Below are 14,579 nucleotides of genomic sequence, written 5' to 3'. Positions count from 1 at the left end.
TAAATGTATACTAATTGTAAATATTTAAAAATTATATTCATTTCTTACAAACACTTTTTAGCACAAGTTTACAAAAAAATCTTTACTAAGATTAATTTACATGTACTTTACTTGGTTTCATTATTTACAGTTAATGCTGATTACAATCTCAGTATTTATTTCATGTGTTAGAGAAGTCCCTATTGGGTTTCAGTGTCATTAAACAGATTATAGTTATTTGAAAATGCATAAAACACACCTTGGTCATATTCTGGTTACCAGTTTTGTAAGGATCAGTGAGTGATTATTTGTGTAAAACTAGTTTATTAGATTTTTATTACTGCAGCAAGTCTTTGCCAGTGACTCGCCCATTCTTCTACCACATCCAAATAATATAACATTCTTAGATTGAATTCAATGGAACTCGGCAAAATTTGTCTGTAGTGTACTGACATTTCAATATGTGATATAATTTCATTCTGTGGTGGAGATAAGGTTATTTCTCCACGGGTGAAGCATACAAGTAACTTGTAGTTTTCTTCTTGTGTTGGTAAATGTGTCTGTAAGTCTGTGTATAGATCAGTTGGTAAATCTTATATGTTTTAGCAGCTTCCCCTTTTTGTCAGTCTTGGTGGTCTCTCCCTCATATTCTCTCCCTCTAATCTCTATACTGTGCTATGCTGTACTGTACCGTATTTTGTCTTTCCTTCCCTCTCTTAATCTTCTTTAAAGTTTTTCTTGGAATGTCTGTTTTTGATTCGTTGTTTTGTCAAAATTGTTTTTCATCTCTATTCTTCCCCTCATAAATTGATGTTTTTGATAGAATCTTTGCTTGTCAAATTATATTTTCAGGTACAGACTATGATCATGGTATGATTATTACTAACAATATGAGATACATTAATATTTAAAGTTATTACAGTACATTGAATGATTTTTTTGCATCTGGTGATTCAAATTTAATAAAGTTATACTTGCGCCTTATCACATTCTCTAGTTAATATACCAGTAACCCCCTGAGTGGTACTTGAGAAGAATTTTGGTTGTAGTTTTCCTCTTTCCCGAAGTGCTTTACTTGGAAAGCCACAGCCGCTGTTTGCATGTGTTATGCTTACATGTTATGAACTAACCATCATGATGGGTGTGGCCCTGGCCTCACTGGCAGATGTTTCAGAGCGGCGGCGAAGGTGGTCAGGCAGTAATAAAGCTGTTAGCATCGATGAGACGGATGAAGGCACAGAATTGGAAGAAGATTCTGTTGTTGAAGATCCTAAATTGAAGGTAGGAATACTACTGCATTCTTCCAGGAACAAAGATGAAATGCAGTACAGTATCTAGAAATGAAAATGTATTTACTGTATTTGAATTTTTTTTTTTAAATCCCATAGTATCTAAAAGTTCAGTAACACAGTACAACTCAAATATTTGTTTCCAGTTTGTATTTAAGTGCAATACAACATTGAAAATACTAATATCTTTATGAGAAAAAGATGTTTACATGAACACTATTTCTGATTAACAGAGAGAGGAAGTAGAACTAAGTAAGATTGCAACTGGCATTGGCAAAGTATTCCTTCAACAAGTGAAAGAGAGAGAAAAGATCCGAGCATGGAAAGCCACTCACCTTGACCCTCGTAATGCCTCACGGACACCAGCTGCTGATCGGGAGCCTGGATACAAATTGCGCTTTGGGTCATCTCTTAATGCATGTGAGTCAATGATTTTCACATCAGTTATGGGCAGTAGTGTATAATATTCTTGTTTAGAGATCCTGTATGCATACACATGATATGAATGGACTAAGATTTTTTATTTGATAAAAATTCACAGCAGTGAAAATACTTTTTGTTATAGACAAAGTTGTGGTCAAGAACCTTACCATTTAATAAAACTTGTTTCACAGGTTACTGAAACTTCAAAATATTAAATAATTTATATTAAATCTTGGCAGCACCTTCTCGAATGACAGACCACAGCCGACCTTGGGGTCCTGAAGATGATGAATTTGACCGAGGTTCATCATATCGATGTTCCACTGGGAGATCCTCAGCCACTATACCCTCATATAACGGTATGTATTGAGCCTCTCCTCACTACTGCTTCTACTGTAGGACTTTTTTTATACAAGAAACTATCAGATACAATTATGTACAGTAAACCCCCACTACATTGTGACCATGAGTATCATGATTCAGTAGTTCACAACAAACTAATAAGGGAATGGATTTTTATACCAATATTACAGAGGAGTGTTTAAGTTACTGCCGGTTATGGCAGGCCAGCGAGGCCATCACTGTTACTCCCTGAATATATAACCTTTCCTTAGCCATTGTTACCTGTAGCTGTGACATACACAATCACAGCTCTCCAACTCAAATTTTAACTCCCTAAATATTCAGATTTTCTTTAGATTTGGTATAACAGGTGGACTTCTTCCATATGGGCTTACAAGACAATCAAAGGGGGCCTCACATGGACTTGGTTGAGGCGTCCTTCGTTATTGAAAAAACGGCTTTTTTATTATAATTTTGAACAAGAATAAAATCTGTCATTGAATAAATTTTTGAAATTACATTTTATGTTGGTATATTATACAGTACAGTATTGTGTAAACTGAAATAATGCTGTTGCTGATTTTATTTTTATGAGTCTCCATACAATACAATTAAATAAATGTACTCCATATTACATTAAGTCTGTCTGTTTCTGTTTAGACCATTACACCACAGGTTGCTGGTTACTACCTCTACCACCACCCACAAATCATTTTTAGGCTACTACCTACACCACCACCCATAACAACAATATGCCACTGCCTCCCATATCACAATTAAATGTCCTTATGTAGTTGGGCATCAGGGCTTGTCTGTATCCATTCCTACCCAACCGGGATTTGGGAATAAATGATCAGGATTTACTATTGTGCCACAATATACGGGGTTTACTGTACTATACTGTTAAAGGTCATTGTTCTCACATACATTACTGTCCTTGAGTACCTCTGAAGGTGACAGATCTCTATAGATGAGGAATTTGAACATTTTAGTTCACTCAAGTTTTAAAAGTGTGACTTGAGTTAAATTTATGGTTAAGATGTAGGGAAGGAATGTGACTTTCTTTCTTAATATTTTTTTGTTGAATTTGTTCCTGATGTGTTCCTTTTTAATGCCTAGGATATTAATTTGTTATTATAAAAAGGAGAAAAATTATGTGTGAACTAAAGAAAATAGAGAACCAAATGCTCACACAAGGCATGGTCACATCTGTTTACACTTGGATCAGGGACCATGGGACTAAGTTACTTCTGGCAATAAGCAAAATAAACTAATTAAATCCAGCCTGATGGTCTTGGATCATTTTATTGTTTGTTTGGTAGAATTTGTTTGCTAGTTTCATTTCCAGTCAGAAGTAGTATACTGTGTAGTCCCATGGACTCGTAGTCAATCAAACACTGAGGAACTTTGTTGCACTTTAGCAATTTAGACCACTATTTTCAAAAGCTCTCCATCTCATTTCCAATTTTCCAACACCAGAGTTGAATTTATACATTAAAATTAACAGTAAAAATCTTGTCAAAAACTTCTTTACCAAATTCTCTTTGGATTGTGAGTTCTAAGACAATTATGTCAGGGCATCATTTCTTGAAACAAATGGTAACATTGAGTTTCTCCCCCTGTGGATGAGTGAGGCAAGATGAGTGTAGGTGATTCAGGATGTTTGTGTTCAAGTTACCAAATGTCAGACTCTTTGCTGATGACATTTAGTTAAACATCTTTAACTCCTGATATCACTCCTGTGTGTTCAGGTTGGGAAGATGTTTTATGTAGCCATCTGTGTTGTTTTCTACCTCTCACTTTACAGCAGGATGACCATTGATGGTGGAAATAAATTTTGTTTTAATTGCCATTGTTATTAGACTTGGATTTTATTTTCATAAAATCTTCCATACCAAATTATTACAATATATATCTAATGGACTGATATATTTTTATAATAATGATAATAAACATGTAGTTTGTTTACTTATATAATCACTGGGTATTATATATAAACTGTATGTAAAATTTACATATTTTTTATACTAAGTTAATTTTAAGAAGTTTTATTGTAAGATTTTTAGTTTTTGTTAACAAATTGAGTAATTTTCTCTCGTTAACAAACAGTTCTTGAATAAAATGTGAGGTATGGGTTGTGACAGCGGTTAATGTGAACCAGCAGTATAGGGTTTGTAAGCAATGCCTTTTGACTCAGTGTGTTCAGTGTGCTTCCCCTCCCCTCCATTTACCTGGTCCTTCCCACATACTAGTACTGTACAGTATACACTGATGCAATAAGTGAAAACACACTCGACTTATGTTGTACTTGAAAATAACTTTTTCTATTTTAAGTTTTAGAGCAAAATGAAACAAAAACCTTGTGTAAGGAACACATTCTTTATCATAATGTACATAAGTTGTTGTTTATTACTAATTGCATCACACATCTGACCACGCAGCACTTGTCCCAGCGTGCTTCAGTTTTCAGTTCCTTTTTAACAGTTTAATCATATTTTGTAATTTATATACCAACCATTATTATTTATTTATTTATTTATTTTTTTTTTTTTGCATGGCCTATTTAATTTCCAGTAATGTGTTCATAGAATTTTAGAATATTTACTAGCATTTAAAAATTGTTTAGCATTTTAACACTCGTTGGGTTTTCATACGCAAAATTGCGTATGGTGATAGTGTGGTGCCTACTGAGGCCTCTCCCAAACGAAATATGTATTAATTTTTCATAACTTTTCTTTTATGACAAATTTTTCCTAAATATGTACACTTTTATAATGGAATAAGGTTCATATTGCAATCACATGAAATAATGAAGGTATAAAGTGATTTACAGTATTGTACCTAATAAACATTTTCATTAAGCGTAAACAAAATTTTTTAGTTCTACTTGCACTTACATATAGAAATAATTATTTGATCATGATTGCTCATATATATAACTGTTTGTAGATAATTTACTTACAATGCTAATGCAAAAAATCCTACTTTTTCATCTCAAATTGCATGCTTGCTATGACTCATTCTGTACCATTATTTCTCGTGTGGTGAGGTGAATAACAGGCCAGACCTCGAGAGTCTCACAGGAGAGGTCATACCCAAACCCAAGAGTGTTAATTTTTCTGGGCTAACTTTCATAATTCCAAAGTTTATTGATTTAATCCAAACCACATCCAGCATATATATATATATATATATATATATATATATATATATATATATATATATATATATATATACTGGATGTACAGAGTTTAATAAGTTAAATCAAATATATATATATATATATATATATATATATATATATATATATATATATATATATATATATATATATATATATATATATATATATATATATATATATATATATATATATATATATATATATATATATATATATATATATATATATATATATATATATATATATAATTTTCTTGTAATTTATATTTATTTAAAGTAAAATTAGTCATTATCACTTCCATGTAAGTCTTTCAGATGCCTTTCCCAAAAGTAATATCTCCGTTAACCGGAATCCCTCAAACCTGTAACTCTCTGATAGTCAGAATTGAAATTTTCTCAGAAAATCGTTCCCAAAACAGGAAGTTTCCGAAAAATTCCAGGTTTGGGAATGATTTTCCGAGGGGCACATTATATGGAAAATTCCAGGGATGGGGGAGTATTTTTTCCCCTTGGGTTTGAGAGATGAAAATCGGGCGCATTTTCCAGAAATTCAGAGAAAATTTTCCGGCACCTGCAAAATTCCAGGGATGGGGGATATTTTTCCGGGTTCAAGAGTTGATGTACATTATGCCCCCCAAGTTTGCAGATTTTTACTTCGCAGTTCTTGGTTATTCGCGAATGACACTCTGGATGGGTAGTTTTAAAGTTGCTGGCATTTTTGCGGCTGGGACAGGGAGCCATTCGTTCTAGAGACAGTAATTTTCTTTACCTGTATTGTAAATACAGTATGTGTATGTATGTAGACACACACACAAAACACATACAAATAAATAATAATTGGATAAACCTCTCACAAATAATCAGAAACAAATTTATTAAAAATGTGTCAGTCTACTCTCAAGTTCGTGCTCTATTATGTCCTGGAAATCACACATCCTTAGTATAACTAAAGCTGCCTCCCGAAAGTTGGGAATGCTATACAGATGCCGCAGCTACTTCACTCCTGAGCAGTTGCTCCAAGTATATAAGGGATTCATTCGTCCTAACTTGGAGTACTGCTCTCATATCTGGGGTGGCTCTTCTGTCCAACTATTAGATAGGGTGGAATCAAAGGCATTTCGTCTTATTAACTCTCCTCCTTTAGTCGACAATCTCTCTCCCCTTTCTCTTCGCCGCAATGTTGCTTCACTCTCTCTCTTTTACAGGTACTTTAACGGGCAATGTTCAGGGGATTTGGCATCCTGTGTACCGCCGGTAAGGCCGTGGGTTCGTAACACACGTCTTGCCCGCGGTGCCCACCATTTCTCTGTGGATATCGGTCACACGAGAATAACCCGTTATAGTACCTCCTTCTTTCCTCACACAGCCAAACTGTGGAATGCTTTGCCTTCTTCTGTGTTTCCATGCTCTTACAATCTGTCTCACTTTAAAAAGCTGGTTTTCCGGCATCTTCGTGGTGTAGATTAATACAGTATAACCTTTTTTTCTATATTTTCAATTTCTTTCCGTTCTTTTTTTTCGCCCCCAGGCTCCGTTGTGGGTCGTTTGACCTGTGCCCGGGTTGGCTAATTCCCGTAAAAAAAAAACTTTATTAATAGAGCACAGACTTGAGGGTAGACTGTCACATTGTTAATAAATTTGTTTCTGATTATTTGTGAGAGGATTTTCCATTTATTATTTATTTGTATGTGTCTTGTGTGTGTGTGTGTGTGTGTGTGTATGTCAACACACACACACACACAATGCTACAGGTAAAAGAATTAATTGTCCTAAGGGCAAACACATAAAGGAAATATAAATTTCATTGTACATAGTAAAAAGTAACACACCCCCCCTCCTTCTGCAAATGTTATTCAGGGATTTGGCTATTCGCGTCAATTTTGAGAACTTAACCCCCGTGAATTTAGGGGCCGCCAGTAATGCGCAATTTCTGAAACTTCCGAGAATATTTTAACATTACATACTCGGAAAATTCTGGGGATGAGGGATTTTTTCCGGCTTTGAGAGAATAATCTCGTTACCCAGAAATCTCTTATCCCTAGAAGTGCTGTGCACCAATTGTCCTGGCTAACGGAGATATCACTGTACTGTACATGAAAATTCCTTGGTTATTGTTTTTATATAATTACATGTTCAGGTTTCATTTCATTGGTATGCATGGCAGAGAATATTAATCTTTAATTACATTCTTTGTCTTTTGTGTTTTATAGAATTTATTCACATAGTTTTAAACTAGTTTGTGAAAAATAGATGTAGTGCATTGTTGTGTTTTTTTACTAAATCCACCTACTGATTCCTAAAACTTTCCAGGGCTAGATTATAAGCTAGACTTACTCAATCCTTTGACCCATGTATGATCAGTCAAGTTAATTTTACCATCTTCAGATGATGTGAAGATACATGTGATTCTGATCCCTTGATCCATGTATGATCAATCAAGTTAATTTGACCCTTATATGATTCTATGGTGATGTGAAGATAATTGTGACTGAGTGATCCCTTGTCCCATGTATGAAAACTTCAGTTTGAGATCATGATAATATATACAACAAAGTGATCCCCTGACCCATATATGATCTTGTTAGTTAACCATCTTAAGATAGTATGAGAGATACTAGTGATAACATGTAAGTAATGCTATGAAGTTATATTTGCTTGCTTTACTGATCATATCTTATTTGGTTTATGTCTTGTTTTGCATGTTTATGTTTTCTTACTGACCTGGATATTTTGTGTTCTCTCCCTCCCTCTCCCCCTTTACATACGTTGTAACCTGGCTGCTGCCCTCCCTGCCTTGCCATCCCCTACCTCCACCATTACCTCCAATACCCAACTCTGACACCAACTTCCCAAACTTACTCAATTGGTGACGGACTTGACAATTGTTTCATTATTGGTGTTGGTTGTTTGTGGTTATATGGTTGACCTGCTTTGTACTACATGATGTGTTACGCTACATCATATTTACAATGGTTGTATTCCCAACAACAACAACAACTTTCTTCCCGGACCAAACCAAATTTACCCTACACATCACCACCCTGACCATTGTAAATGACCTTAATTCCTGAGTCTTATTGGTTGTGACCCTATTAACTGTATATTTGACCATAATAAAAAAAAATAATAATAAATTACTGACCCCAATATGGGCTGTGAATCAATATTTTAACCAATTCAATCCCATTCCTAAACTCCTATCCTCTACCATCCCCATCCCACCCCCCCCAAAAAAATAATAATGATAATCCAACCCATGAAAATATGTCCCAACATGGCACAAATTACCTTGTCCCTATCCCCACTGCCCTACCCCGTAGTTGTATCAGCCCTTCGAGGGGAGCCTAAACCAGGTTACGGACTCAAGTCGTCCACTCTACCCGCAGCCGGACGCAATGGTGGCCCTGCTGGAATGATCGTAAGTAACTAATGTATTGATAATTTAATTAGATGTGCGCTCTTTCTTCTCTTTCTATTGCAATGATTGGAGATTCAGTCTTTATGCAAATGAGTTGTGATTTGTTGATGTTTATGAAACTTGGATAATCTCTACTTGATGTTCAGATTTGATTATATTACATTTCACTGACATGATGTTTTCCTGGTTAAAGAAGAGAAAGTACATTTGGACTCATGACCAGACAAAGTGACAGGCTCAGAGCCTTAATAACACTTTGGCACCCCAACTCATTTTGTCAGCTTATTAAGGAAAGCTTCTGATCCCTAAGCCTTTGTTTAGGTATGTTCTCGGCAATTTGAATTTTGGATATATTTTGGCAGCAGCATATTCAGTGGAACCTCACATATCGAAAGCCCTCTGGTGACTAAAAGGGTCTGAATAATGAAAAATAAATAAATAAATAAAAATAAGTATTATCAGCCCAGGAGAGCAGATGACAATTACAAGCAGACACAGACCTGCAGTTTTTGCCCTTCAACCCCCAGCCCTCCTCGGGACCATCCACATGCTCACTATTGGTCAGGTTCTTGTCAGGTTTAGTTTTTCGCCATATTATTATAGTTAGGTCTGCATTTACGCGGTCAATTGAACCAGTGGAGGCCCCCGTAAAACGAGAAACGCGTAAATGAAATAACAGAACATATGGGATTAATTGAAATAGAGACTTGGCCGATCCCCAAACTCCACTTTTTGCGACACAATACGTACGTTGTAGTAAAAATAGTATCTTAATTTTATGATGGTATGCACACACTCATAATATACAAGAGAAATATCAATAAAAGAATAATATATTGTACCAGGTAAAAGAAAAATCAAGGTTTAACACTTACGTTAGTAGAAGAGATGGTTCGGCATACGGTAATGGGGGGCTGGTTCCGAGGCAGAGGGCAGATTACTGGCCCTCAGGTGAATCACCATCACTATCCACCATAGTTGTCAGGGCCTCCCTGACAAATCCCTCAAAGTCAACATCACTGTCACTATCACTAACTTGGGCTGGCTGTGGTGGGTTGCGGGCGAAGAAGTCTGTGATGTTACGCTGACGGCTAGTGTTGATGTGTTCGTGATACATCTGGATGTACGGCTCCATAGTCTGCAGCAGCTGGTTAATGAAGACTTCATAGCGGTGATCGCCAGGGTCGTTGGAAAGGACGGGCTTGAGTTTCTCTGCAAACTCGATGGCATCCTTAACATTATCAAGTGTTAACTTGTGTTGTTCTCGGGATGAAGCACCACCTGCCTCTTCACTGACGTCATCGTCTTCTAACATATCGTCGGCAGTCACCTCAGGATCTCTGATCACCTCCATAATATCGTCGTTGGTGGTCTCGGAGAAGCCTGCAGCTGTAACTCTCTGCTCAGCTTCTCTTGCAAGGTCCACTGCCACTGCAACAGACTGAACCTCACCAGTCACAGGTTGACTCTGCCTCCCACCTGGGATACCTTGCAACACATGCCGCCATGCGTGGTGAATCGTTGCCACAGACAGCTGCCCCCGTGCCTCCACCAAGAAATCTACAGCTTTCTTTACGTTAAATTTCTTCCAAAACTGTTTGACGCGAACTTCTTGATCCGCCAACTCTTGTTCCTCGTCGTCGCTCTCGCTATCGGTGTCACCCAGGTTACGCAACTCATCCTTGGTGTTGGTACAGTCGTTCATGAGCTTAAACTTCTTTGTAGAGAATGCAGCCTTTATGTTGCATATCAACTCCTGGTCCATGGGCTGAATTAACGACGTAGTGTTGGGAGGAAAGAAGACCACTTTTACGTTGGGGTGACGGTACAACAGTAGGGCCGAGTGTCCTGGTGCATTGTCAAGGAGCAACAAAATGTTGAATGGAACATTCTGTTGCTCGCAGAATTTATTGACATCGGGAACGAAACAGTCGTCAAACCAGGAGAGGGACAGAGCAGTGAACATCCACGCCTTACGTGCGGTTAGCCTGTGGACATTTAGCTTGGTCATGTCCATGTTCTTGTAAGCGTGCGGCTTGCGGGCTGTGTGGATCACCGATAACTTGAGCTTACAGGTACCGGAGGCGTTGGTGGTGAACAAGACTGTGATGCGCTCCTGCAATTTCCTGCCCCGACACTTGCTGGCAGACTTAACAACGAAGGTCTTGGTAGGTAGCTTTTACCAAAATAGACCGGATTCATCCATGTTGAACACCTGGTCGTCGGTGTACTATCCTTCCTCCATAATGTCACGTAAGAATGGAGGAAAATCACTAGCCACAACACGGTCAGCACTCGCTCCTTCACCAACAATGTTAATGTTGGTGATCTTGTTCCTCTTTTTAAACCCTTGCAGCCACCCAGAGGAAGCAGTGAAGGGTTTAGGCTCTGCAATTCCCATCTTACGTGCCACTGCTACGTACAGTTCACGGACATAGTCCTGAACTGACCCCGTGTCCACTGCCATGTTCCGTCTTGCCTGACGAATCAAGTAGCTCACCAGCAAATTCTCAGTCTTGAGCAGCACCTTGTTCTGGCAGTACTTCACCATTGAAGCACCTGCGGACTTTGTGATGCTCATATGTTCTTTTATCTTGGCGGCATCCTTCTTGATCGTCCAGATCGTAGACTCGTTCACGCCATGCTGGCGCGCAAGATCAACTTGCCTCGTACCTTTTTCCAACTCCTGCACAATCTTAGACTTAACTTTGTAACTTAAGGCACGTCTTATCTTCTTTGGCTTGGAGTGGCTGGGTCCAGGTAATGCAAGGTTTTTCTGTGGTGGTGGGGGTCCAGCGGATGCCATTGTTACGAGATTAGCGGGCACAATAGAGCACAGTATACACGGGGTGACTGGGAACAGGGTGACTGACGCGGGTAGCACCTTCTTCTCTGTGGTGGCACGTCATATTACATTGAACCAATCACAGCTAGCGGGGGAGGGAGGTAAGGATGCGTGGCCCAATCACAGTCCTATACGTCATATGACGTCACCGATAACGCAACAGCGACATACTGCGCAACCTTACTCACACCACTTACCCAAGCATGGCGGGAGATGGCGTGAAGTTTGAATCCAAAATTGGCGCGGCCTGGCTGGACTGCCAGCTGCTCTCCGCATAAATGACCAAATTTACTGTGTAATTAAAGCATTTCAATGCTGGCCAGGCACCGCATAAACGACCAAAAGCGTAAATCAAACCCGCATAAATCCAGACTCAACTGTACTTGTAGTATCCACATCTTGTTTGTAACCCTGCCACCCTATCTTGGGCAGAAAGTTTACTCCACAGCCCGTTATGTTGTAATCGTTCATCTCGATTAATGTTTAGTTTGCTTTCTTTGTAAAAAATTGTGGAGAACCAATTACTGGACTGTACAATACTTCCTGCTTCCTGATGAGTAGCTCTGTGCTCTTCTGGTAACGACGGATCTCACGAAGGGCGACGGTTCCGGGCCTGTAACGATGGGACTTCTTGACACCACCAGTGGCTGGAATGGACTTGCGAGCTGCCTTGGTGGCAAGCTGCTTCCGTGGAGCCTTGCCTCCAGTGGACTTGCGGGCAGTCTGTTTAGTACGAGCCATCTCGACGACGAAATAGTAAATGCGGCGGCGTCATTGCTGGGCGGGCTTATATACAGACATTCTCCACACTTCCCGCGACCTCATTGGCCACGAGTGCATCCCAGTGCTACGGAAGAAGGGATTTCTGTCTATTGGGAAAACATTTTACTGTACATATTATAATACTCTACTGTGTATGCTGAGTGAGTATTGTACAGATGGTTGCACCTCTGTTATTGAATTGAGCTTCATCATATTGTTATCCATTTATTTGGTTTTGTGGTGAATGTATTCATACTGTTAAGTATTGTAATTAGGTATTGCACTGCAGTATTAATACTTTCATTGTTTTAATTTTCCTTTTTGAAGATACTGTACTGTACTGTACTGCACAGCTATTGTTACAGTTGAAAACCATATACTGTACAACATTTCAGTACTGTTGATGACAAGAAGAGTCAAGGCTTCCATTCCATTCAGATGACCTTTGGTATCTGATAAATATCCATTACTGTATCTGAAATGGTAATGCTCCCAAGACTTTTGGATGTGTCAAGTTCTGCTGTAAATGATACAAAAGTTTATTTGGATGAACACCACTTTTATTGTGAAAAAAATTGGAATATATCAGAAGCATATGAATTATTGGTGCCTTGCAAAAAAGTCAACTTTTGTCAGTCTTTTATCATTAGTGCAAAATGTAGTAAATCAGAAATGTTTGAGCTGCCTTGATTATTTATTTAGATTATTTAAGAAAATATAGTGATGCCATGTAGAGTATAAACTGGCCTAGGTAATGGTAACATTCAGGTAAATTACTCTCATTAGCATAAAGATTGTTTCTTCTAATATTGTGAGTTTCATCACTGGGAGTTTGTTTACTGACCTGTGTTGGCCTCTATGGCCCCTCAGTTGTGAGCTCCCTCAGACAACCTCCCAAGCCTGGCTACGGTTTCTCGCCGCGCAACACCTTCTACCGCCAGGGCCTAGGATCATATTCTGCGCTTCATGTAAGTCACTGCTTATACACCCTCACCTCACCACCAGCTTCTCAAATTATATATTTGATATTCTATGCTTTTTCTTAAAAAATTATATATATATATATATATATATATATATATACATACATACATTATTATATATATATATATATATATATATATATATATATATATATATATATATATATATATATATATATATATATATATATATATATATATATATATATATATATATATATATATATATATATATATATATATATATATATATTTCATTAGCCCAATAAAGCACGCGGACTTCTACATATAATCAACACCTCAACCCGCCAGGATTCGAACCCACGGCCCACAAGCCTATGATGTGACCGGGGAACGCTAACCGCTGGACTACCAGGATACTAAAAGCAGTCCTAGACTTTGTTATATTTCACACAAAGCCTGTTCAACGAGCTTATGGCGCCGTGAACCTCTAATGGGGACCACCCGTATCACTTAGGTGGTCAGAGTAACGCTTACCAACCGCTTCAAACACGAGGATCCATATATATTTCCATTAAACCCACCAGAGGTTCACGGGCGCCTAAGGGCTCGCTTTAACAGGCTTTGTGTGAAATATAACAAAGTCTAGGACTGCTTTGCATCCTGGTGGTCCAGCGGCTAGGCGCTCTGGTACAGTCATAGGCCGGTGGGCTGTGGGGTTCAATCCTGGCGTGGTTGAGGTGTTGTTATATATATATATATATATATATATATATATATATATATATATATATATATATATATATATATATATATATATATATATATATATATATATATATATATATATATATATATATATATATATATATATATATATATATATATATATATATATATATATATATATATATATATATATATATAATGTTCATCATTTTAATAAAATCAGTGTGTGATCTTTTGTAAGAAGATACCCAGTTGTCCCAGGCACATTGTAACTGCTGCAACTTCTTGTAAAGTGGTTGCTCTGAGTTACACAAAGAAATTCACAATTATTTTTCTTTTTCCTCTAATTTAAGAGTTTTTTTTTTATAACTATCACATGACTGTATTGAATCTTGGTTGATGTTCCTTATTTACTTTGCACAGTACACCTGCACTCTTCTTATACTATTGTTTGTGTTGTCTCTGTTGATTGATGGTGTCTCATTTTATTGTTTAATATTTCTTTTCAGTTATAAGGTGTTTACAGTGACCATTAAAAATTCATTTAGTAATAGACTTACCCAAACAAATCTTAATAGAAAACTGTCTCAAATTTAATGTTCAATTGAAGGTATCCTGTCGCACGTTATTATCCCTCAAATGAACAAACAGGAATCCAATGTTCT

The 14,579-nt window shown here is 37.5% G+C and overlaps 1 protein-coding gene across 1 annotated transcript in view; it reads left to right on the top strand.

Moving 5' to 3' along the window:
- LOC121864691 (actin-binding LIM protein 3-like) overlaps positions 1-14,579 on the top strand; it is a 149,822-nt gene that overhangs the window by 118,734 nt on the left and 16,509 nt on the right. Inside the window, exons 13-16 of the mRNA XM_042363848.1 lie at positions 1,145-1,260; positions 1,502-1,688; positions 1,931-2,050; positions 13,112-13,209. Coding sequence (XP_042219782.1) covers positions 1,145-1,260; positions 1,502-1,688; positions 1,931-2,050; positions 13,112-13,209 — 521 coding nt within the window. The remainder of the gene's footprint in view (positions 1-1,144; positions 1,261-1,501; positions 1,689-1,930; positions 2,051-13,111; positions 13,210-14,579) is intronic.

This window comes from Homarus americanus, unplaced genomic scaffold, assembly GCF_018991925.1.
Source record: "Homarus americanus isolate GMGI-L3 unplaced genomic scaffold, GMGI_Hamer_2.0 scaffold57965, whole genome shotgun sequence".
Taxonomy (NCBI): domain Eukaryota; kingdom Metazoa; phylum Arthropoda; class Malacostraca; order Decapoda; family Nephropidae; genus Homarus; species Homarus americanus.
This window is presented reverse-complemented; position numbering and strand designations above follow the sequence as displayed.